Below are 25,454 nucleotides of genomic sequence, written 5' to 3'. Positions count from 1 at the left end.
GAATGATGTTCACACAGGTGCATGCACAGCACATGAAAACACAGGGTAACAAATGAGACAAATAACAGGGAGAGGCTGGGGAAATGCATGCTGATTGTGGCAGCTATTTAGCACCGGCGCAGGCTTTTATTCGCAGACACACGGGCACACACAAATATTGGGTAACAAACAACACTATTAATTGACAGAGTCCAGGGAAATGCATGCTGACATTTGCAATTTTCTTAGAATAAAAATCATTTATCAGACAATTTTGTGTGGGTTTTGTGAGAGTTGAGTTAATCTATGTTTACTATGTAATGACCCTCTTTGACTCTGCTTTGGCAGCTTTTGATAAATGAGGCAGATTGTAAATGTCACTGTTATCAAGTGTTTTTTTCTCGCTCGCTCTCAGTGGAGTCAGTTGCTTCCTAGGCTGTAATTAAACACGTTCCCCCGCGACAGAATTTAAATGTGTTTTGCGTGCAAAGATATAGGCCACATTTCTTACATTATACATGTCCATATATGTTTTGACGTTCCCCCTGTCCTTGCCCAAGTAACAGAAAGGTGGGTGAGGAGGGCTGTGCAAAGATTGGGTTTGCAGCTGATTTTGCAGCATGTAGAGGTAGGCTTCCCATATGTCATGGGATTACAATGCATAAAAATCTTGGGAATTATAAGTTTCAGAAAAGAAGCCTAAGTAACAACAGATGAACCGGTGGAATCCTATCATGGTATCACACTTGCTCAAGATTAATGGATCAATTCTTAAATCGTGCTTTTGTACTCTACTTGAGCACTCGAAGGACTTACATCAACATGTCTCAGTCAACCATTCACACACACATTCTAGATTTAAGAGCTTTCTATCATCATAACATTCATATTTGAATGAATGTATTGAGAGCAACTAGGGGTTCAGTATCTTGCCCAAGGCATGCAGACTAGACCGGCCAGGAATTGAACGACCAGCCTTCTGATAGAGATAATAGATGAGCTGCTCTACCTCCTGAGCCCCCAGCAATCTATTTAAACCCAGACTCGTCCATTGGATTCCCAGATGGAGAAGCATGATTTGTTGCTCCAAAGAATACATCTTCACGGCTCTAGAGTCCAACGGCGGCATGCTTTACACCACAGCATCCAAAGCTTTTCATTGTGCTTGATGTAAGGGTTGGATTTAGGTGCTCTGTCATGGAAACCCATTCCATAAAGCTCTCTACGCGTTGTTCTTGAGCTAATCTTGAAGGCCACATGCAATTTGGACATCTGTAGCAACTGACTCTGCCGGAAGTTGGTGACCTCTGTGCAGTGTGTGCCTCGGCGTCTGCTGACCCCGCTATGTGTTTTTCTGTGGCCTACCACTTTGTGGCTGAGTTAGTGTCTTTTCCAGTTGCTTCCACTTTGTTATAATAACATGAACAGTTGACTGTGTGAATATTCAGTAGAGAGAAAATTTCACAACTGGACTTGTTGCATAGGTGGCATCCAATCACAGTACCACAGAGGAATTCGCCAAGCTGCTGAGAGGGACCCATTCTTTCACAAATGTTTGTAAAAGCTGTCTGCACGTCTATGTGCTTGATTTTATAGTGATTGAAACACAGAACTTCAATGATTTGGATGGGTGAAGGAATACTTCTGGAACTACAGTGTATGTTGAGCGTAAAGTTAGAGTTTTCAGTGTCATGAAGCATGACTGTGTAATTCTCAGTCATCCACAGTGGCATGAAGGTGTCTCTTTTTAACCTGACCATGTTAACTTATGCTGAACCCATAATTAGTCTAGAGAAGGTAATATTCAGAGTTTGAGCTTAAAATCAGCTTGAAGTGCCACATTTTAAACTGATTCCAGTAAGCGTGATATAGATCATCTGCTGAAAGGGCGCAATTCATATATGCAATTTGTTAAGCCACGCCTTGGTAACTCGACCGAATAAAGCCCAGCTGTAAAGTTACAACAGCGCAAACTGTGCTTCACATTGTCGCTGGAATTTGCATGTATTCATTTAGTGATGTAGAAAATGTATAAAGCTTTTTATGCCTGGCCCTATTCTACTGCTAAGTCTCTTTTACACTGCTGAAGTCAAAGCTACTAGAACACAGTTTAGAAAATTGATCGACTTGATGATTGACTTATATTTGCAGGCTATTTATCCCCTGTTTAATCAATACAATTCATTTCACTTTCATCTGGTAACAAACTGAAGCGATTTCTGCGTCTCCTTTATCAGACGACAGAGCAACTAATAAAGTATCCGAAGGTACCGAGTACCCTTTCGTGTTAACTGATCACATTTAAAGTTACAGAGGTCTAATGTCCAGCTGTCACATTAGAAACACTGAGCATGAAAATAAAAATATTAATATTCATCCATTCATTTTTTAAAATATATTTATTTTCAGCACTACTCAAAAATTCACAACGACACAGTTATCCTTTTCTTCTTCTTTCTTCTTCTCTCTTTCCTATTCTCATATCAACAATGTTAAAGCTACATGTTACTCTTATTTTTTATAATCTCTCTCACCTCAATTATGGCTGTGATTGGAGAAGGCAGTGCTTAATTGATCTACTCTGTGCAGAAGAAAAGTCACGTCAAACACCTCCTTTTGTCACGGTCTGGAGGGCAGACCGTGGGGATGTGGGGAAAGAAGGACCCAAAACGCAGACTCTGCGATGCAAACAGTGCTCTTTATTTACAGTGGAAAGCTGTAAACACAATAACTCCCCGTTGCTCCCTCGAACCCCATGTGCGTGCTTCCCTCCGACGTCTGTGCTCGTGCTCGTGCTCCCCGCTGTTGTGTTACTGCACACCCTGTGCGTGCTGCCCTTCTGGTCCCTCGTTTCACCTGCAGGACAATACAGAAGCAGTCGTTAACACTGAACCCGCGCGCACACACACACGATCCGCACTTCCTAATGCTACACACTGACTTGGGCTCTTAGCTTAATGATCCCGCGCCGGTGGGAGCTCCAACTCTCCCCTAAGTAGCTCCCCCGACGAGCCCTGATCACCAACAGGTGTGGCATGAACTTCAGGTGTGGCCAGTCCTTCCGCAGGGCCACACCCCTCAAGCCTGCAGGTGGCTGAGCTCCATCCTCCAGCCACACCCGCAGACATACACACCCATACCCTGCCTATACATATGAGTGGGACACAGACTAACACAGCACAGTGCAGAAAAACACACACATCACCAAAATAATAATAACAACAATATCAACGGGAGGTGAGTCAAAACTGCTCACGGACCCCGAGTCCTCCAGAGCTGGGTCCGTGACACCTTTTTATGTGAGCACACACAGAGCGTTAAGTAGAAAGACTGTGTTAACAAAGAAAGTTGCTAACCACCTTTGTGAAACCTGTTATCTCTGACTGCGGTTTTGTCAAGCCAGCTAACACAAACAAATCCTGCTTAGGTTGCTTTGTAATATGTCCCCCTGGTTTTTCTTGTATAGTGGAACAATAGATGAGGCAAAAAATTCCAAAATCTTTTGTGGTCTTTCTTTTGATTATTTTGTATATGATGATATATTGCTCCTGATGTGAGAATCTCAGTGGAAGCATTCTTTTTTGGTTTGTTTTTCCCCCATGATCACATGAATAATATCCTTTGTTTGCTTACCCTGGGCTGCCCGAGGTGAAACCAAGGTTTAAAACATTACACAGCTGGTGCAGAGTAAAGAAATGTAGGATTTCAACCTTGATTTGGCCCATGGAACACATTTCGCCACCTCGCCGTTCTAGGCAACCGAGATGACAAATGTATAAATAAAGCAAAAATCTTCCTGTTCCGATCAAGGTTTGCCTTGGAAATTCTGCGACCTGCTAAAAAGTCATCTTTTTTTTTAACTTAAACCCTGTAAATCTATTTTTCAGGTGAAGGTACCATAGCATAAAGCAGACTTGTTGTTGCTGTGGTTACCTGCAGTTAAATATACCCTTGACTGAGAGATGAATTTTTGTCTGCTCTGTGGACCTGGATCCTACGACGGGCAGCTCAGTGCAGTAATTGGCATTTTTTTTATATTTGGAGAAGGTTTTACCATTTTTTCTTCCACATTTTAAAGGCTGCACATCTGTTGTGAAAATGATGAAGCAGTTTATATATACATAAGCAGAGAAGAGGGAGAACGAGAGAGACAGACAGTGGTACTTTATTTATCCCATATTTGGGAAATTCTTTTGAATCTTTGAACACTACAGATGCTGTTTTGTACCACTTACCAGAGCTCTGCGACAAACAGCACAGCATGTCTCCTTTTGTATTTACAATAGTAAAAGAAAAAATTATAAATCATATCTGTTTGATTTAAAATTTAGTTCTCCAGCGATGACAACAATCCTGCAAATCTTGATCTTGATTTTTTAAAAACAAATGTGACACTTGATGAAAAGCTCTAACGGCATCATTCATAATTTCTTTTAGTAAATTTAAATTTTAGATAGCAGATTTATATCTATAAACAGTTATGACTGATTTGGTAATTTTGAACACAAAAGAAAAACCGTGGTAACATTAAAAAAACACCCCCCAAAGTAGTGCTAGTCAGCTGCACATTTCGACAGGTGCCTTGGGCTTCATGTGTCACGTTGGGCTGTTCAGTTAATCAAACTTTAATTTTAATTACAATTTTGGTCTCCAGTGATTATTAAAACAAGGTAATCATGATTTTTTAAAAAAACCTATTATTCTGACACATTTTATGACGACGGTCTTGTTTTTGTCTTTCCAGATTCACTCCCTGCCAGGCTGTGGCATGTTTAGTTTAATCCACTTTTATTAGTTTTTTCGATGACGTTAGAAATCAAAAAGTACAAACAAATCTACTTTTTCAAGGACACATATTTTAAGTAACCTACAATCTGTCATTTTGTTAAATAATTTTGTTCACAATATTGGGTAATAATAACGATTAAAATTATTCCCACATTTACTTTTACGCTTTAATAAAAGTCAGTTTAATCCCAATGCCAAAGAAATATGCCAGTGTCATAACCAAGGATAAGCCGTGTCTCCCAGTCTAGTCAGTTTTGGCTCCTTGATTATGGATGAGAAATACCTCACTGCTTAGAGCTACACTTCTCAGTGACAAGACCTCTTCTCAAGTGCATGGTGTTGTGTCATGTCTCGTCATGTCCTGTCCAACCCGGACTGCTGTCCTCTGGGCAGAAGTAGAATGAGATCAAGAATGGATGACATTTGTTACACCTATTTTGGTCTCTTCATTAGAAGGTGCAAGGCCCCTGTGGCTCAGGCGGGAACTGAAAGTACGGGTGTCATCTGGGAGGTGTGGGAAGTGTTTGACCATAGCAGTCTGATTTGTGCGTATCTGTTAGGTCGTTATTGCACTGCTAATGGTGGCGTTAATGACATGTCACACGCTATGGGATGTATATGAGTGTAATTGAGAGTGTGCGCTGCCATCGTGTCATGACATGTCAGTCGCACAATAAAGGTAATGCCACAACAGCTTGGTTGCTGGCCGCTGACTCACAATAAATAGCAAGAATTCGAAGAACACTTCACTCAGTGTTTTTAGCTTGAGTGAAGTGTAGCTTGTAAATGGAAAAACAGAGCAAGGAAAGGAAGGAAGCGAGATTTAAAAAGAAATATGATCATTTGTATGTGAGAAAGAAACGGAAAGACACCGAGCGAGACAACTAAGTTAGATACCAACTGTTAGTGCACACGGAAACAGGAACACAAGGTACACAAGAATGGTAATCAGTATAATCAAAATCCAATTCCAATAAGAGTAGGTTTAAGTGAATGAAATTGAACTAACAAGAGAGAAATAAACAAAGCAAATAGATTAGTGTGTGTGTGTGTATAGGTGAGTGTAGACATCTGTATCGAGGATTGCAATAGGACAAAGCTTTAGGAACTAGAATGTTCTCAACACTTTGCTCTAATAAAGCAAAGGGCAGTAGAAGATCAAGGGCTGCTATGGTCAGGGTTAGGCTTCACATTATGGTTTTAGTTCAAAAACAGTGTGTTAATTAAACTACTACACTACCGCGTAGCAATTAGTGAGCGCTGGCATTATGCTTGCAAGAATGAACCGGTTCATGTATGGTAACTGTTAAAGGACACTTAGATGAAGTATTGGTTAGGAAAAAAAGTTTTCTGTCTACAGATTTGTTAACGTTTCCTGCCTGCCTTGCTGCTCTGTATACTTATTACTTTCCTGTTGTGATAATTACTACTGCTAAGGTACACTATGCCGCTTGAATGCAAACATGTGTCATTTTTGGCCACTTAGAAATACTGACGGTGTCGTTTATTCTCTACTGGGGTATAGCGACTGAGAACTCTGGGGTGACTACAGGGAGTGCAGAATTATTAGGCAAGTTGTATTTTTGAGGAATAATTTTATTATTGAACAACAACCATGTTCTCAATGAACCCAAAAAACTCATTAATATCAAAGCTGAATGTTTTTGGAAGTAGTTATTAGTTTGTTTTTAGTTTTAGCTATTTTAGGGGGATATCTGTGTGTGCAGGTGACTATTACTGTGCATAATTATTAGGCAACTTAACAAAAAACAAATATATACCCATTTCAATTATTTATTTTTACCAGTGAAACCAATATAACATCTCCACATTCACAAATATACATTTCTGACATTCAAAAACAAAACAAAAACAAATCAGCGACCAATATAGCCACCTTTCTTTGCAAGGACACTCAAAAGCCTGCCATCCATGGATTCTGTCAGTGTTTTGATCTGTTCACCATCAACATTGCGTGCAGCAGCAACCACAGCCTCCCAGACACTGTTCAGAGAGGTGTACTGTTTTCCTTCCTTGTAAATCTCACATTTGATGATGGACCACAGGTTCTCAATGGGGTTCAGATCAGGTGAACAAGGAGGCCATGTCATTAGTTTTACTTCTTTTATACCCTTTCTTGCCAGCCACGCTGTGGAGTACTTGGACGCGTGTGATGGAGCATTGTCCTGCATGAAAATCATGTTTTTCTTGAAGGATGCAGACTTCTTCCTGTACCACTGCTTGAAGAAGGTGTCTTCCAGAAACTGGCAGTAGGACTGGGAGTTGAGCTTGACTCCATCCTCAACCCGAAAAGGCCCCACAAGCTCATCTTTGATGATACCAGCCCAAACCAGTACTCCACCTCCACCTTGCTGGCGTCTGAGTCGGACTGGAGCTCTCTGCCTTTACCAATCCAGCCACGGGCCCATCCATCTGGCCCATCAAGACTCACTCTCATTTCATCAGTCCATAAAACCTTAGAAAAACCAGTCTTGAGATATTTCTTGGCCCAGTCTTGACGTTTCAGCTTGTGTGTCTTGTTCAGTGGTGGTCGTCTTTCAGCCTTTCTTACCTTGGCCATGTCTCTGAGTATTGCACACCTTGTGCTTTTGGGCACTCCAGTGATGTCGCAGCTCTGAAATATGGCCAAACTGGTGGCAAGTGGCATCTTGGCAGCTGCACGCTTGACTTTTCTCAGTTCATGGGCAGTTATTTTGCGCCTTGGTTTTTCCACACGCTTCTTGCGACCCTGTTGACTATTTTGAATGAAACGCTTGATTGTTCGATGATCACGCTTCAGAAACTTTGCAATTTTGAGACTGCTGCATCCCTCTGCAAGATATCTCACTATTTTTGACTTTTCTGAGCCTGTCAAGTCCTTCTTTTGACCCATTTTGCCAAAGGAAAGGACGTTGTCTAATAATTATGCACACCTGATATAGGGTGTTGATGTCATTAGACCACACCCCTTCTCATTACAGAGATGCACATCACCTAATATGCTTAATTGGTAGTGGGCTTTAGAGCCTATACAGCTTGGAGTAAGACAACATGCATGAAGAGGATGATGTGGACAAAATACTCATTTGCCTAATAATTCTGCACTCCCTGTAGATCCCAAAATACTAAATGCTGGTTGGACGGTATGTTTCTGTGTTTTGTGGACAATGTGGAAAACATCAAAGTTCAGAGGTGTATTGAAACGTTGATAGTGTACTTTGCTAGGAAACAAAACACAATGCTAGGAAAATGGATTTTTTATATTCATAGATTGTGCGTGTGTATTTGTTTTGTTTTGTTTTTTTGACAGGCTGCTAGTAACAAAGATACAATATAAAATTGTTGTCTGTTATGTGCAGACATAACACTAACTCATACCTTAAGTCAGGTGCTGTTTCTATGCTTGAATCATTCACCTTTTAACCAATATGCAGTTGTTGTTGTTTTTTTAAACTCTACAATAAGCCTTCAAATTCCTGAAAATGACTGTATTGCCTCACTGGTACAAACAGTGTTTGTTTGATTTTTGTTTTTTTGTTTTTTTCTTTATTCAGCCAAACAGAGTCTTGTAGATTTATTTGGATTTACCTTCACAGACCTATCATTTGGTTGAAACACTGCATGTTATAAGCTGCAGATTTACTTGTTACTTTGCTCAGCAGTAAGTTTAGCTCCCTTTACCCGAGGTACAGTACATAATCATTTGGAGTATTCATGCGCCACACGCTGTGCCTCAGAAAAATAAGTGACATGGGGGAAATAGCAAGCATCTTGCTGAAACTTACAACAATACAATAGTGTGAGTGGGTATGGCATTGGCAGTGATCCATTAAACCAAATGTACTTCCCTTGATAAAACTCATTATGTGTGTGTGTGTGTGCGTGAGGGAGCGAAAGTGTGCAATGCACAGTGTATGTGTGTAAGTGTGACTGTTTGTGAGTAGACAGCTTTGTGGGATAGAGGGCCTATCATTAAAAAATCATTTGTGCTTGTTAGCAGTTTGACAGGCAAAGTATAGGCAGCAGGACTCTGCATTATGCTGGTTGACTTTCCTCCACCCCACCGTGTAATTCTGTAAAGGATGTAAAGCAGGCAGAACTTGTGGGTTTCATTGCCTGCAATTATGCTGCTTTTTTTCAGATTGAATAGTTTACAGTCCGGGCCACCCTCGGACATGCCATTTTCAGCATTCAAGGGAGTGCGAGTTCAGAACAAGTTCTGATTTGCCCTGAAGTGCCGAACTAGTGAACTGATTTGCTCCTCAGTGGAGGCTGCATCAAAATCAGGAAGCAAATGCCACTGTTCACGGTAGGTTCTCCAACAATCTCCTGACATGCGTAAAATTACTGTTAATAACAGTAAAAGCCTTGTTTTCTTTGGCACAGCTAAGAAATGCAGAAATTTGTTGCTAATAGCAGCCAAAATGTGTCATTTCTTAATATTTTCCATTTTCATTTGCATCCAATTCTGAATTCATCTGCGCTGCACTTTAGTATGCCTGAAGAAATGAACTTCTCTTTTGTGTTTTCTTTTATCTGAATTTTAAAGCAATAAAAAATACATCTATATTGCTTCTTAATAAATGCTTTAGTGATGACATTTTTCAACAGATCCAAGAGAAAGGAAAAGGACAGGAGAGTCAGGGAAGCAGCAGAAATGACCAAGTAGAGAATAAACGCAGCTTGCAGTTAAGGGTCATGCTTCCCAGATCAAAAAATTCCCAAAATTCAATTTATCTTTATTATCTTATAACCTGTCTCCACTGAGTGCATAATTAATCTGTGCAATTAGACAAGACATAAGAGCATGCAAACAGATGCAGAGGAATTTAGTAGGGATTTAAGGATCCTGAAGCAGACCAACACGAACCTCACCTCTTCTGTTTTCGCATATAGCTACAGGACCCTATCCTCCCACAGACTCTACCTGCTGCTACCTGACCTTATTGAGCTCTCATTATATTACTAATAGAGGCACAATAGTAACCTGAAGGAAGATTGTAAAACTGAAACACTTCAGTGCATAAACACCGACACAATGGGAGGATTATGTGACAGAGAAACTCTAGCATGGAAACTACTAGTAACAGGTATGCAAACGGAGCTTTAAAATGTGCAGTTTCACTGAGTGAGATTTTCCCTTAAGAACGCCTTTCAAAAGATTAAAATAAACGTTTCTGTTGCTGTAAATAGTTTGTGTGAATATAGGTTGTAAATAGTAGGAGAGAAAAGTGTGCACGTAATGGTATGCTAATTAGCCATGCACTGGTGTTGCTTATGCTAATTAGCCAAGTGAAGCCAGTTCAGGCCTTGTTGAAATATGCTAGCTCTGTCAGAGCTGTAAGACTTAAGTTTTATTGCCTGAAGATTCTTTAAAAAAAAAAATCATAATATTATTATTTTTTAAATATCCTAATGAAGTGAAAATACTTTTGATTTAACTTTTTTTTTTAATATCAATATAGTCCAGAGACAGTTCCTTAAAGTTTGAGTGAGAAAGCTGGTGATTGAATTAACATTGTGTCAAAGCAATGAAAAATGATCCACAGTTTCATTTGCACAGGCTGCCGCTGTGCTACACTGTGTGTGAAGATGGGGGTGGGGGGTGCGCTTCCTTTTAAGCTGATAAGGGAAAAAATAGGGAGTGAAACAGAGAGTGAGGCAAGCTGATGACGAAAAAGGGGATCATAAGATGCGGTAGTGAAGACTGATGAAATCCTTGGTCATGGTAAACACTCTTTGCAGGGAGAGAGATGAAAAGAGGAAAAGATGGAGGTAGAGCAGACAGACAGAGCAGTGAACAAAACGGCAATAAAGTGGATTTAATGAAAGCACCTCAGCAGAGAGACAAAGAGCAGGGGGAAGGTGGTTGGCCTTAATGGGAATGCATGTTAAGAAAAGGGTCAAAGTTCAAGGTCTCTTTTTCTGTCTGAAGTAAGGATGGACGATATGAGACTATTTTCACAATACTATTATGCTTATATGGTTATTTTTTAAAAACCTACATCGGTGGTGGAAAATGAATAAACAGCTTTGCAAATCACTGTTTCCATGGTGATGAGGTGAAGTCATGTGTAAAATGAAGTGAGTATTGCATGGTTGTTTATGTCAAAAATGGGATTGCTAATGATCAGTATCTGTCTGCTGATTTTGATAAATATCTGAATGACTTCTGTGTTTTAAAAATGCCTTTCTAGCTATAAATATAACTTTTCGGTAGATTTTCAGTATGATGCCCAAGCCAGTTCGTGGCAAAATATCACGGAGTGGAGATGAGGGTTGTGGATATTCTGTGTAGCACACCTGATTTTTAATCACGGATTAGTCTTTCTGATCATTAGATATTAGAAGCCAGGACTAAGATACAGATGCTGAGATAAAGTTTGCGACTAGAGAACTAGTTCAGTTCATTTTTATTCAGTGCATTACAATAAAAAACTTGAGCCACCCCTTTTTTCTTTAAATTTTGCTTCCAAGGAGCCAGACTTTCTTGTACTTTTTTAAAGGTGCTCTAAACTAATTGTTCTCCAGCCTTTCTAAAAGAAATTATAGGTTTTCTATGGACATTTGCTGATTTTTCACACATTTTCAGTGTCCTTGTACCAATTTTCAGGGGATTGGTTTTTCTGTTAAGTCACTTAACGCTGACATAACACTGACCTTTTTATGCTTGAATGATTAAAACATAAAAAAGCACGTAACTCAAGGTAGGAACAACTGTTGCGTCTACATGTGAAAGACAAGCTAGCAAAGAACCAGCTTTAAATCCTCTTAGCTAGCAGACGCCAAAGGACATCATTTGTTCCCAGTTCTTGTTGAATCTACAAAAAATGTCAACAACAGGCTGCCAGACTTTCGAATGTCCCTCGAGAAGCCTTGAAAACTGTTCATGAAGGCTACTTAAAGAAGTGACAAAAAGGCTTGCCTAAGAGAGTTAAGGCTGTGTTGAAGACAGGTGGTCATACCAAATACTGACTTTAAAGCATTCTGTTTTACTTTATATACTGTATAGCCCTGCATGTTTGCATATGTCTCAATTTTCAAATTTCCTAGTAAAATATACAGACTTTCGCAAAGTACTATATATTTGCAAGTATTATTGGTACCGTGGCGCACTTGAAGACTGATAAACTTGGGCCTTTAGTGAACAGAAGCTCTCTGGAACATCAGTAAAATCATGGTGGGATAGCTTTTGGCTCTTTGGATCCTGAAACTTGTTAGCACACAGACAATTAACAGACACAGATGTGAGCAGCCCAAGTTTGCTGCCAAAATGGCACAAGCCTTAAAACACACATTAATGCGCATAAGGGCGGGCATGACAGCGACGGTGTCGTATGGACGGACAGGGACTGATTTGATTAGAATTCAGTGCCACATTTTGCCCCCACATCTGTCATAATATCATATAACAAACATGCAATTGGTTTTCTGTTTGAGGAATAACTGAGATAGATTTTCACGTCTGCTTCAACCCCTCGCCCCAATCCATCTTTCTTTGAATACATAGTGCATCGGGCGGTGTCTCCAGCTGATGGTGATAAGGAGAGATTGGATTTTACATGTGTAATCACTGGTTATGAGATGTTAATTGTACAGAGCGGTGTCCTGTGGGATGTAACATTAGATACGTGCATGCACGCACACAATGCATACAAATGCACTCAAGCATACACTTAAGTGTTGTGTAACTGTGTCCACGCAGTGTTTGTGTAGACTAGCTGTGTTTGTAGCCCAATTATTGTCATTTTAGGCGGATGGGATAATCTGCATAAAAACTCATCCTGACTGTGATTGTGGAGTAGACGCTTTTCTAGCAAGCAGAACAGTTCTGGATAATTTGCTGACTGATGTTAAAGAACCCATGTGCTCTACTCTCTCAGGCCTCCTGGAGTTTTCTCCTGTCCTCCTGCGATACTTCATCTCAGGTATGAGTTCATCGACTTTAGTTAGATCCTGTAGTGTAAATTGCCAACAAATTGTCAAAGTCCCTTGGCTCACGGATTGTAAAGAAGGTTCCTTTTGTCTCCCTTTTATGAGAAGTGGGAGGAAAAGACAATGAAGCGAGGAAAACGAGGAATGGTAATACTCGCTGATGTCTTGTGGTGCTTGGGTGCCTTTGCACTGTAGCTTGTTGGAAGCTTGGCAAGCTGTAGCGCATTAGCCGAATCCACCTGTGGAGCTTTATACTTGCCTCTGCTCTCTAGCCTAGTCCATCTGTTTGCCTGAGTAGAAGTATAGAGCCTTTCACCACTTCCCTGGCTGCGTTTCCCTCCGCATTACTTTCAGCAGAACTCTCGAGTTCCGCCGAGCCTGTGAAGAGGAGCCGTGAAGATCCAGCAGACGATTCTCATCTGTTTAATTCCTCTTTCTGTGATTGCGTCCGTACGCCTGATGAGTCACAGTTAACCCAGTCACACAGCTGTGCGATTCCCAGCGCGCTGATTCATATAGTGTGCCGCCACAATGCCAACCTCTCTCTCTGCTCGCCTCTTCCTTTACCCTCCCTCACAAACTGCTAATGAAGTGAATCACAACTGTTTTTCCCCCGATCCCTTTACCCCAACAGCTGATGGTGAGCGATTGCATCCACAATACTCTTTTAATTAGTATAGAGAATAAATTGGTTGAGCATGCCTTTTTCCTTAATTGCTTTTTCCTCAGCTTGGATTTAATTGGGCCGCAGCTCTGTTTATTGATCGCCTTTGATGTGCTTTAATTTGGATAATTTTATATATTTATTTTGGACGTGACGAGTCGGTTTGTCTTGAGGGGAAGAGTGTTAGGCGGTGGGGCTGGTGCTGCAGCAGACTGCGGTACATTCGGCAAGCCTGGGGTCCAGCGTGCAATGGCAACTAGGTGGGGAGATGATCAAACCCAGAAGGCAACGAAGCAGCCCCACTAAAGTCTGAGAGGCCTCAAGTGAGCAACTCTTTGATCTCATATCAACACCTCATGAATGCCAATGTGGATCAGTAAAGCAAGGCAGCCGGGCCTTCTCAGCCAGCCTTAACAGGCTTGCAGGCCAGTACATATTTCTTCCAGCAGCTAGTTTTTATTTTGTGCCTGATTCATGCTGCGTCATCTCTCCCCCTCCTGCCTGCCACAACAAAGCGCAATTTTCCTCCTCCGCCTCCGTGGTTTCATAATTAGTGTGCTTCTCTGCGTGTGATGGTGGGTTTGTTTTCCAGACGTGCGTGAGCATTTGCTTGTGCGAGCATTCGTTTGTGCTAGTGCGATCAGTTTTGCTGCATTTACGCACATTATTCTCAGCAATCCCCTTAAACCCATCTTTCTCCTTCGCAGGGGGCAACTTCACCCTGGCTGAGCTCGGAGTGTGCGAGCCGTCTCCCCCTCCGCACCCCGCCGCTGTTCCCTACTGTCCCGACCTCGGCCTACTCCAGCGGGGTTACTCCCTTAGCGCTGGCTCTGACGCCGACTCAGACCCCGAGGGGCCGCTGTCTCCAGAGCGGGCCATCCAGCTGTGGGCCGGACGAGGAGGGGTAAAGTCCCGCCGAAGCTCAGGAGTGTCCAGTCGCGAGAACTCAGCCCTCACCCTCACTGACTCTGAGAATGATAACAAGTCCGATGATGAGTCAGGTAGGACAAAGGACTCTCAGAAGATCGAGATGTGTTTCATTTATTAAAGTTGAGGCCCATAATCTGAGAAAAAAGAGTATGAATTCGATGAGAATGTGTGAACATAGTGAGGCTGATGCTCTGGGCTGATGTTATATGAAATGGGATCATGAAAGGGAATGTATGCATAAATCTTACACAATATTGTGAAAACCTCTCTCCGACAGACAGCCATTGCTTGAATTGCGAGAGAGTTGGATTTATTGATTAAGTCTGTTTGTGATCTGAAGAACAGTAGTTGGACACCCCCCCAGAGGGCCTCTTTATTTTCATCAATAGCACTTAGCCAAAACCCTCTAACTCCACCCTTTTAAGCCACTTATCTGCTGATATCTCACCACTGGTCTGTCAGTCTTCAAAACAAGAAGATAAAAAAAACAACTTCTGAGCTTTTTTGGGGGGAGCGCCGATTGCATTTTAGCTTTTGTGAGAGGAGCTAATCTCGCTTCTCCAATTGCATCTTTTCTCTAAATCGCCCCGTGACTGCGAGAGTGCGTTTCTCCCAGGGGAAATCTCATTCCTCCGGCAACTTTGTTTATTGCCAACTTCCCATTTCCTTGTTAATCCTGACGCAGTCGTAAACCCGCGCACGGGCCTCACCGAGGTGTCAATGGAGGTTAATGAAAAGTGGATGGAAGGAAGAGCAACAGTCTAATTAATTGAATTCTCGGCAGCCGCACATATCAGCTGTGGATCAACCTCTGTTGGACTGTGAGCCTCAGAATCCGAAACAACTTCTGTCGACTGATCAAACTACTCAACACCTATTAAACACGTCAAGAAACACCTTCCCTGAGATGCGCTTCTCTTCCAACCACCCGATAATTGCTTTGTGGTTAATTACCAAGCTAATCTTGCAGCCACAGATATCAGCTGCAGACGCCGCTCTCACTCTCTCTGTTTCAGGGCCAGAGGAACAGCATTGAGTACTCTGTCGCCTGTTTTTCAGGACCTTGCAGAATTAGCTTCTTAATCCACCTCTGTATTGTGATAATCACTTGCCTGCAGTATGATGTCACCGAGTGTCGATTGTTCAGGCGATCAAAACATGTCGCTTGTCAGTGTCGCAACATAAACGTTGTCAAAAAAGTAGTATTCAAGTCTATTTATACGCTCCTGGGGGGGTCAGACATTCATACTTTTGATTATGCAGTACACGTCTCAAATCAAAGTAATTTTAATTTAATTCCACTTCAAAGGTTTGCCTTCTATAGAAGCATTAGGGAAACCACCATCTCACACCTTTAGGCCCGTCTCGTGGTTTCACAGACTGTAGATTTAGATCAGGCGTCTGCACTGGTGTCTCTGCCAGCATGAAGAGATCAGAGGCAACGCAGCAGCCTGATAAAAAGACGAGTGTATGTGTGTCTGATCAAGTCAATCCATTAGTTATTTAGTCTCTCTGAGTGACGAAATCTCACCCTCTGCTCCTGCTTCTGCTTCCAAACAAAACACCAGATACAGCATACATCGAGCGCGTGTTGATCTTGTGTCGATTTTGCACACGTGCATATATGTTTCTGAGTTTGACATGTGTCCTATATCGCTTGTCTATCGGCGTGAGAGTGTATAAGTCTGAACCGTGTAAGCGGAAGTGTGAAACAGGAGCAGCGGGAGTGTCAAAACAGCAGGAGGAGGATCTGAGGGTCTAATAATAGAGATTGACAGAAGCAGACAGAGAAACAACATCATAAACACATGCTAACAAATCAAAAAGACGGTGACGTGCCAAAACACCAAGCAGCATGCTGCACCGCTCTCATCTCGCCGTGTCTCTAACAATCTTCAGAAGTCTCACCTCCACTTGCTTCTCCTCCTCCTCCTCTTCATCTCACTCCTCTCCCATCTTTCTTCTCCAGCTTTCAAGCTTCCTCTTGTGTCTTTCTGTTCGCTCGCACGGCGCCTCTCACCAGCTCTCGTTACGCTCCTGTCAGTATAGCTTGGCAGTGTGACTGACAGGTTTCAGTTTGAGGGTCTAAGGTTCCCCTTCAGGGTACATGTGGATGAATGTCTGCGTGTGCCCTATTGCAGATTTCACTACCAAAATAGAAAACCCACAGAAACCGTGACAGATATTACAAACCTCCAGGTTATTACAATTTGTGTTTGTGTGTTTTATTTTTTTATTCATTTTTTATTTTTTGTTGTCAGCAGGGCAACTGACTGAAGAGTCAGTGAAGTATATATTTACAGATTTCTTTTACTTCACATCTGTGATCTTTGTTTTTCCATTCTATGTCGTTATAACAGCGAACAAACAAAATACACACGTTTCCCTAACTGTGTAGTTGGACACCCGTATATCTGAGTGCCTAACTACATGTACTATTTTTGTATCTTTGTTCCTGGAGGAGGTGAAAAGCCTGGAAAACAATCAAAACAAAAGCTGAGTCAATAACAAATTAAAAAGTGTTATCTTTTTTATAGCAATCACGATGCCTGGTGCCTTTGTTAGTCTCAACACAATCAGCACTTCAAACTGTACATACACCTAAGGAGATGTTACATTAGAGAATCTTGAATACAGTTTTTTTTCCCGTTTTTTTACATTTACAGCCACTGCATAGGTAAACAAAGTGCACAACAAGTGTCACTATGTGTGATCTGAAGTGTTTGCAAAGTGAACTATATTTATGATTTGGGATAAAAACTGCATTCGAAAAAAGATTTACCCCATCTGTGCTTTTAAAATGGCTGTCAGTGTCTCACGTTGGGAAATATACTTTAGTTTACACTCACCAGCCACTTTGTTAGGTACACCTGATCAACTGCTCATTAACACAAATATCTTATCAGCCAATCACATGGCAGCAGCTCATTGCATTTAGGCATGTGGACCTGGTCAACATCAACTGCTGAAGTTCAAATCAGGCATCAGAATGGAGGGGTGGGGGGTGGAGCAGAGCAGCAGGTGTGGTGTTAGAGGAAGGCTTACCAACACAGCTGATTTCCATTGTATAATTGTGCGTTCCCTGTTTGAATAGGATGCTGGGACCTGACAGCGGAGCTGTGTGTACTGCACTAGAGAGAGGCGGCTGCAAAACTGCCTAACTGGAGTCACTGGAGACATTATAAATAAACATTCAACTGCCTGTAAAGCTGTGTGTCGCGGGTGCCTTCGTCACAAGTGACTTTGAGCTGATTGCTTTGAGCTGAAAAGAAGGCCACAGTAATCTTGAGCAGCAGAGAACATGACACGAGGTTCCTCTTCTGTCAACTAAGAACAGGACACTGATATTTTGAAAATGCTTACCAAAACTGGACATTAGAAGTTGCCTGTTCTGCTGCAACATTCAGACAGTACTGTCAGGATGGATCCACCCTGCCCTGTATTGATGGTTCAGGCTGCAGGTGGTCTAATGGTGTGAGGGACATTTTATTGGCACACGTTGGGCTTCTTAGTACCAACTGAGCATCAATTACTTGCTGGAACCTGCATGAGTACTGCTGACCATGTCCACCTCTGTATCACCACAGCGTAGCTATCTTTTGATGACTGCTTCCAGCTGAATAACCCTCAAGTTCGAGTTTAATAGTTTGTATAATAGTGAACATATAATATGTAGAATAGTGTATTCAAATAAATAGTAATTTATGTGACAAAGAATTAATGCAGTTCTGAGGGAAAAGGAGGGTTAGACAAGGTGCACTTAATAAGGTGGCTTGTTAATGCATATCTGCTGGTGTGACTGTTTTACAGGCCCTGTCACCATTCCACACCCATACATGGAAAGCAAAAGCAGCAAGAACATAGTAGCTGTCATCACAAAAGGCATCGATGAGATTAACACAAATAGACAGAGCTGATATGGGGATGGGTGTCAAGGGTCTGCAGAAACTGTAGGTTAAAGAAATCTAAATATATTTCCCTTTAAGTATCTATGTATATCCAAAAAATGGGAAATGAACAATACAAAATAGCTACGAGCTCCTCCTACTGACATTTTACATGTTGTTCTGTGAGCTTCATCCACTGATGAGGATGAATTGACCGTTAAGTGAATAAGTTACCGCTTAAGGAGCAGTTTGAGTGTATTCATTTCCCCTGCAGAGCTCTGGTATCTGTCACACCAGCTTCCTGAATCTAACTCTCAGTTCATAAGAGAGGATTTTTCATTTTCTGGTTTGTTTTTCGCTTGTTTTCATTCACTGGTAAATTCCTTTTACAGAGAAGTATGCAAAGCCCGTTAAATTAGTTTCATAAACGCAACTCAGGGATTTCAAAGTTTCCCTACATCCAGTTTTATTGTCGACTATTGAATAAAGACACTTCCCGTTTATTGCCCCTTCCAGACACTATTAAAATAAAGAGACTAGAACGTTGACTTGGCAGAGCCAATGCAAGTTTCTTTAGCGGGAGACAAACAAATATGGGCATAGTGAGCAGCATTTGGAGATTTCATTTTGGCAAAGTGGAGGAAGAGATTTACTGTCACACTGTGCACTGCCTCGTAAAACGTCCGTCTGGAAACACAGGCAGGAGAACAGGAGTGCTTGTAAATTCCCACAGCAGTGCCTGATGGTCACATCCAAACTGCATTGATCAGAAGGGAGAATGATTAAAACATGCATTAAATGAAATAAGATCAGGCTCTGACATTGATTTAAACCTGAAGCCCAGGCCAGACTTTATGGCCACAATCCATAGTCCAGCGCTCCTCATATACTTCTGTGTGTGTTTGTGTGTGTGGTCCATATGCCTCTGTGTTTTCCTCTCATTATACAGCAGCCATTTAAAGAAAACATACAGAATCAAATTCAACTTCAGCATTGTTTCCCATTAATAAATCTTGCCTTTACCCCGCCTGCCAACTTTATATACACAGACTAGCCGCTCAGTTGAGGACCGGCCCAAATCACACATGCATGCTGATTAGCTGTTTTCAGACAAACTCCCTCTCCTCCTCCTTCCTTCTCTGGCTCAATCTCTCCATCTGGTTGACTGGATAATAAATCATGAGGTTGTATTGTGACGTATGTGACAGGATGTATTAATCTCATAATTAGAGAATGAAAAGGTGGCGCTAAATTTAGTCTGGCCTTTTCTGACTAACCCTGCCCCCGATCTGGGCTTGCTCAAATGCCTTAATTCCCCTCCTCGCAGAGCCTTTCTTCACTCTGTTTTTATCAAGGAGCTTTGCTGTGATGCTTTTATTATGCTAAAGTGTTAATTCTCTTTTTTGAAAAGACCAGAAACAAAACTTTCCAAATGTCTCTAAAAACATCTGCAGTTGAGAACTTTTTTTTCCCCTTTTGTTCTTTTCTTTTTTTCATTTCCTTGGTAGCTGGAGCTGTAATTATGCTTTATAAAAGCAGAGTTGGGCAAAGTGATTCCTCTGATTAACTAATCAAATCTACTAGCACAGGTGGCAGAGTGCCTGCACCAGCGCTGTCCTCTTTTTTTAACATTCCCCCACAATGTGAACCGTAAATCAAACTGCATTCAAATCGGCTGACAGGGATTTTTCTAAAAATTTTTTACCTTAGACAGTCACGGCGCTCAAGTGATTGTCTTGTAATCAAGGATATTAAGATAATGTTTAATTATGATCATTTTCGTTTTGAATAAAAAGTGCTTTATACTATGCAACGCAGATTATAATTATATGCCACAGAGTGACTGTAAGACCTTTTTCTTGCTTTCAGGTGTTAGCAGTTAGATTTACACTGCAGCCACTCTCAACACGAGTAACTCAGTTCGTGCCTCGCCTGTCTATCAAATTCGAGCAACACTTATAGAGTTGGGCTGGTGGGGTCCCCCAAGACCACTGCTGTCCCCTCAGGGTCTCTGTGAGTGTGTGCGAGTAAGAAACTGAGAGTGAGAGCACGCGTGTTTGTGTGTTGGGGGGGTTGGGGGCATTAGCCTCTGATTGAGTTTTCAGAGAGCAACGTGGGGTGCGAAAGGCTCGACAATGGTCTAACAGAATTAGTAGCTTGTGATGAATGGTGTGTGAGAGCAGCACTGACAGTTCGCTTTCAGAAATACACACCACTGAGAGCGTGCGCATGCTATGTGTATGTGTGCGTACACCTCCATACTTCACCCAGCGGTTCAAGGACTTTTTGTCCATGTACTAAGCGCCGTGCATGCCGGAATGAGAAAAGTGGTAATAGACACACACACGCGCATGCAGCATCCATCTGCATGCGTATGTCCTCTGGTTAAGCCAAGGGTTTGAAATATTCCCCGCAGTCAGGATCAATAATGATTGGTCTATTCAACATGGTGCTCATACGTGCTCACACACTCGCACAAAATTAAACGATGAATAAAAAATTTTCCCTGTCCTTGTCGAGCATTTCTGACTGTATGGTATTGCTGGACCTGGAGCTGATAATACACATGCACAAAGACGGGCAGGCAGGTCCACACCACAGACACACACACAGATGCATAAGAGCAGTGTTTAATAAAAGCCCCGGGATATCGATTTCAGTAGATGGATGCTAACTCACATTAAGGGAAGGGAACCGGGAGTGATAGAAAGGCAGAGAAGAAGAGGAAAACCTAAACGATGAATAAATGGAAAGAGGATGATGAGGGAGGGATTTTCCTATACAGCTGACAAAGAGGGCAGTCAAATATGCGTTATTGTGCCAACTTGCTGGTGTAAGCAGGCAGTGAGGGTCCACTCATAGTAACAATATTATTATCAGTTTTTAAAAAGAAGTTACACACATTGTAAAATATCGTTTGTGTTGGACTTGTAACTTGCTGACGACTGTGCTGCCATCCTAATAGGGAATTTAGTGAGCCGTAATGGGCTCTCATGCCATCGTCAGAACCTGCCTAGAGAAAGAAAGGAGTGTAACGGTGAGAAGCAGCGCTGAGAGCAAGCTGAGAATTCTCTAGTCAATTATGAGTGATCATATTTTCCTCTGCGTGGTGCTGAAACGACTTTTGTAGTTTAATGGTCAGCGCTTTGCCTCCTAATGAAGGCTGGAAGTATCAGGCTGAGAACAAGAATGAGTATAAAAAAAGGCAGATGATCGGAGGTTAGAAGACTGAAATTCGCTTTGTTTTTGTTTTCGTTTCTCTGATTGTCTTGAGCACTTTCAGTTTTGTTTTTGGTTTGTTTCTCATGCTTTCTCTCTTGATTTTTCACAATCTTTTTTTTTTTGTTTCTTTTCTCTCGCCTTTTCTTTCTTCCGTTACTTCTGCTCCAGCTTACCTGGATGATGAGGATGATGACGATCCATTCGGAGACTATGTGATCAGTAAGTCACAACTGACTGTAGCCTCCTTGTGATTATTGAACCCATTTTAGATCCCCTTGTATGTGATGTGCTACGATATTTAACTGGTAGTAATATGCATTGTTCAAACAAATTACAGGAACACTCTGAAAACACATCGGGTCAATGGGAAAAGAAATATCATGCTGAATATCTACACTGATATAGACCCGATGATGTGTTAGGAACAGAACGCTGTGACATTGTTTGATGGAAATGGAAATTATTAGACTACAGAGGGCAAAATTCAAAGGCACTGCAAAAATCAAAGTAAAAAACCCCCCGATATAGTCCATTTTACCAAAGTTTCGTTACAGCAACTCAAAATAGTACTTAATAGTTTGACCACGTGCTTGTATGCATGAGACATTAGATGGTGTCCTGTAGGATCCCCTCCCAGATCTGGAGCAGGGCATCACTGAGCTGCTGGATGGTCTGAGGATGCAATGCGCCGGATGGACTAAAACATAATGTCTCTGAGGTACTGGATTATTGGAACGTATTGGATTCTGGTCTGGCAAGCATGGGAGCCAGGCAGTGGTATCAATTCCTTCATCCTCCACTGCCTATACACTCTCGTCACATGAGGCTGGGCATTGTTGTGGACCAAGAGAAACCCAGGACCCACTGTATCAGTATAGGGTCCGACAATGGGTCCAAGGATTTCATCCTGATACCCATTTGCAGTCATGTTGAACAATGTTACAGGCAACATAGAGTTTTCCACGGCATCTCCAGACCCTTTCATGTCTGTCACATGTGCTCAGGATAACATTTTCTTTCTGTGAAAAGCACAGGGCACGAGTAGTGCACCTGCCAATTCTAGTATTCTATGGCAAATGCTAATTGGCTCAATCGTGCCAGGCAGTTAGCACAAGGTCCACGAGAGGAAGGGTGTTGGTTCCTCAGACTACCCTTATTAAGTCTATTTCTGTTTGTTTTTTAATCAGACATTCACAGCCGTGTCCTGCTGCAGGTTTGCAGCTTTCAAAGTGCTCACCCTGTTCCTCATTCAAAAAAACAGCAGATACCGGTCCCGCTGATATGTTAAGGACCTTCTACAACCAAGTCAAGCTCTCCTAGACTAACTGCACGTCTCCTGGAATCTCCTCCGTGCTCTAGACATGGTGCTGGGCGACACAGCAAACATATTGATGTGCCATCCTGCAGGAGTTTACACCAAAGCATCTGAAACTGATTAACAACCCCCTCTGCTATTTAAATGACCAGATCAATATCCCAGAAGTTAAATTTATTTGATGCTATTCTCTGATTAAAAAGTGTTCCTTTAATTTTTTTGAGAAGTGTATATTAGTTGCTGTGTATAGGCACTGCAACCTATGTAATCCTATTTTCTAACTTGGCTACCGCTGGAAATTATTATAGCATTATTTTCCTATCCACGCTTTAAATCAAGACTTGACATTTTCATCAGTCCATCATTAGACAGTGTCAGGATGTTGGGTAGAAAGGGAACAGTAAAATAATTGGTTTCCGTACATTACTCTTGTGTTTCATCTGATACAAGACGAAGCCACTGTTCTTCTTCACATGCCTCATCTACATTTACGAGCGCCTCTCATTATGATCTTCTGTTCATTAGCACACGTCCAACTGGTTAATCTCTTTGCACTTGATCAGAGAAAATTTCCCAGAGGGTCCATTTTTTTTCTCCTCCTCCACTATTGAAAAGTCAGCCATATTTACTCCTGTTTCAGAGATTGTTTGTCTCTGTGAGCGTGGGTTAGTGTTAATGCTCGTGTTATTGGGCCGCAGAGTTTTCATCTGTTTTTATTAGTAAGAAGTGGTAGAAAGGAGTAAGAGCAGAGTGCGTATTAGAAAAGGAAAATAAACATTTTTTTATGTTAGAGGTTGAAGGTTATTTTTTATTTAATACCATTATGGTTCGTTTAGCAGGATTTTTCTCAAGTTCGCAACCATGAAGGCAATACAAAGGTATTCATTCACGTGGCAGCAAAGACGTGAGGAGATGTTGGAGCGCAGATTATCTAAATCGGATCATGTAAAGGTTTATCTTCTTGACATATTCTGACCCACACTTTTACAATAAACAAATAACGGAGGGCTGTGACACTGACACTTTCAGGTTAAAATTGTTGCTTCATAAATTCACAGAGTTTGCTTTTCTGGCTCAGTTTAAATCCTTATGGAAGCAAAGTTTTTACCTTTGATATTTGCTGATGATAATTTCCCTCAATGCCTTATTTTATTACTTTCTGTCCGTGGAAGCAAGTCAGAAATATACTATTTGCTTTGCGCAGTGTTCTGTGGTGAGTAAATAGCATGACTTCTCTGGAAATTAAAATCTTAAAAAACTGTATATTGCATTTGCCTTATAGCGCACAAGAAATACAATAGGTGGGAACGGCTTTATTGTATTCGCATGCATTTACTTTGAGAGTGGGTAGCAATAAAAAAAGAAACTATATCAATTTAGGTAAATGGAAAAAAAAAGATGAGAAAGTTCCCATCTAAATCGCCGGCTCCTCCCTGATACTAATATAGAACATACAGTACGGTCATCAGCCAAATCCTGACAACTGCACAAATCAAAAAACTCTCATTCTCCGACCACCAGTTCTGCAATTATTAAAGCCGTATTTCATTTCGGTGTATGTCAACTCTGTTTCAGCGCTTCAGTAGCACCATGGGCTTTAAATATCATTTAAGGTCCATGTAATTTATATTTAAAATGAAAGAATTCAAATTATAAAATAAAATTATTTATCATGTATTTCCTTGTTTAAATTAATTTAACTTCAGCGACATGCTATATGAGTATAAATACTTAATTGTGTAAAGCAGCCAACTATCTTTATGCACATCTTTGAAGATGACAGCCTTATCAACGTCTACAATCTGAAACCAATAACTGACAAACTGTCTACTGGCTAAATCATTCATACAGATGTCAGATGTCCAAAGAATGATATACAACCCCACCAGTCACTGTAGAGGACAACAAGCTACTCTATCATCAGTCTTCTCAACAGTTATATTGATATGAGCTCCAATGTTCAGCATGCATAGGTACATAACTAGACCTGAAAAGACCTATACAATTATTGTGCCTTTTTGTTGTGTGTGTCTCTTGCTTGTTTTTGTTTTGTTTTGTTTTTGCTTATTCATCTGTTAACACTCACTTCTATATGTCTAACATTTATTATATATGCTTAGAAGTTTTTTCCACTGTTCTCACACTTTCTGAAATAGTAGTAACCTTATACTGCCAGATCATTTTGGACATTTTTCACAACTCTCGTGGTACCCAGACGATAAACCTTAATCACTTTGGTGATCTGACTTTCCCTGTATTAGCATAAATGAAAATAAGTCAAAATTATTAGATGAATTTGATCCAGACGGTGATGTTTCGCTTGGGATGAACTAAAGCAACACTGTCGGTTTCCTTTTGATGTTTCCTTCCCACATTCACATTGATTTTGACTTTGCTTTCCATACAAAACACAATCACCCTATGGACAAAACCAGGGCTTACCAACAGGGCATGGACCTCTTATCTAGTTAGGGGGTGATCAGTGACTGTAACTGTTTAATGACCATAAATAACTCCATGGTTCAGTGATGTGAAGAAAACAGTTTCTTTTGAGCATCCCACTGCTGCTCCAAACCAGACTGATGGTGTCCCAGTAGAACATTGTATTCTAATTTGATAATAATTGCTGTGCACTTGTTAATGTTCTTGTCTAATGTGTGTATAGTTTCAGAGTGGCTGCGTGGCTTTGTTTGGGTGATGACAGTGGGTGAGAGAGTCTTGGCTGTCTCCTTCC

The 25,454-nt window shown here is 41.3% G+C and overlaps 1 protein-coding gene across 11 annotated transcripts in view; it reads left to right on the top strand.

Annotated features, from left to right (window-relative positions):
- The window catches only part of tenm2a (teneurin transmembrane protein 2a), a 219,860-nt gene that overhangs the window by 67,968 nt on the left and 126,438 nt on the right, over positions 1-25,454 (top strand). For 4 of the 11 annotated variants that reach the window (XM_085289593.1, XM_085289522.1, XM_085289531.1 and 1 more), the window contains exons 3-6: positions 12,651-12,695; positions 12,808-12,849; positions 14,074-14,367; positions 21,574-21,624. In XM_085289593.1, the coding sequence (XP_085145719.1) occupies positions 12,651-12,695; positions 12,808-12,849; positions 14,074-14,367; positions 21,574-21,624 (432 nt within the window). The remainder of the gene's footprint in view (positions 1-12,650; positions 12,696-12,807; positions 12,850-14,073; positions 14,368-21,573; positions 21,625-25,454) is intronic. The other 7 variants (XM_085289586.1, XM_085289577.1, XM_085289568.1 and 4 more) reach the window with 4 other exon arrangements.

This window comes from Mchenga conophoros, linkage group LG2, assembly GCF_057382185.1.
Source record: "Mchenga conophoros isolate Kocher_MC1m ecotype Shallow Benthic linkage group LG2, M_conophoros_male_GT1.1, whole genome shotgun sequence".
Taxonomy (NCBI): domain Eukaryota; kingdom Metazoa; phylum Chordata; class Actinopteri; order Cichliformes; family Cichlidae; genus Mchenga; species Mchenga conophoros.
This window is presented reverse-complemented; position numbering and strand designations above follow the sequence as displayed.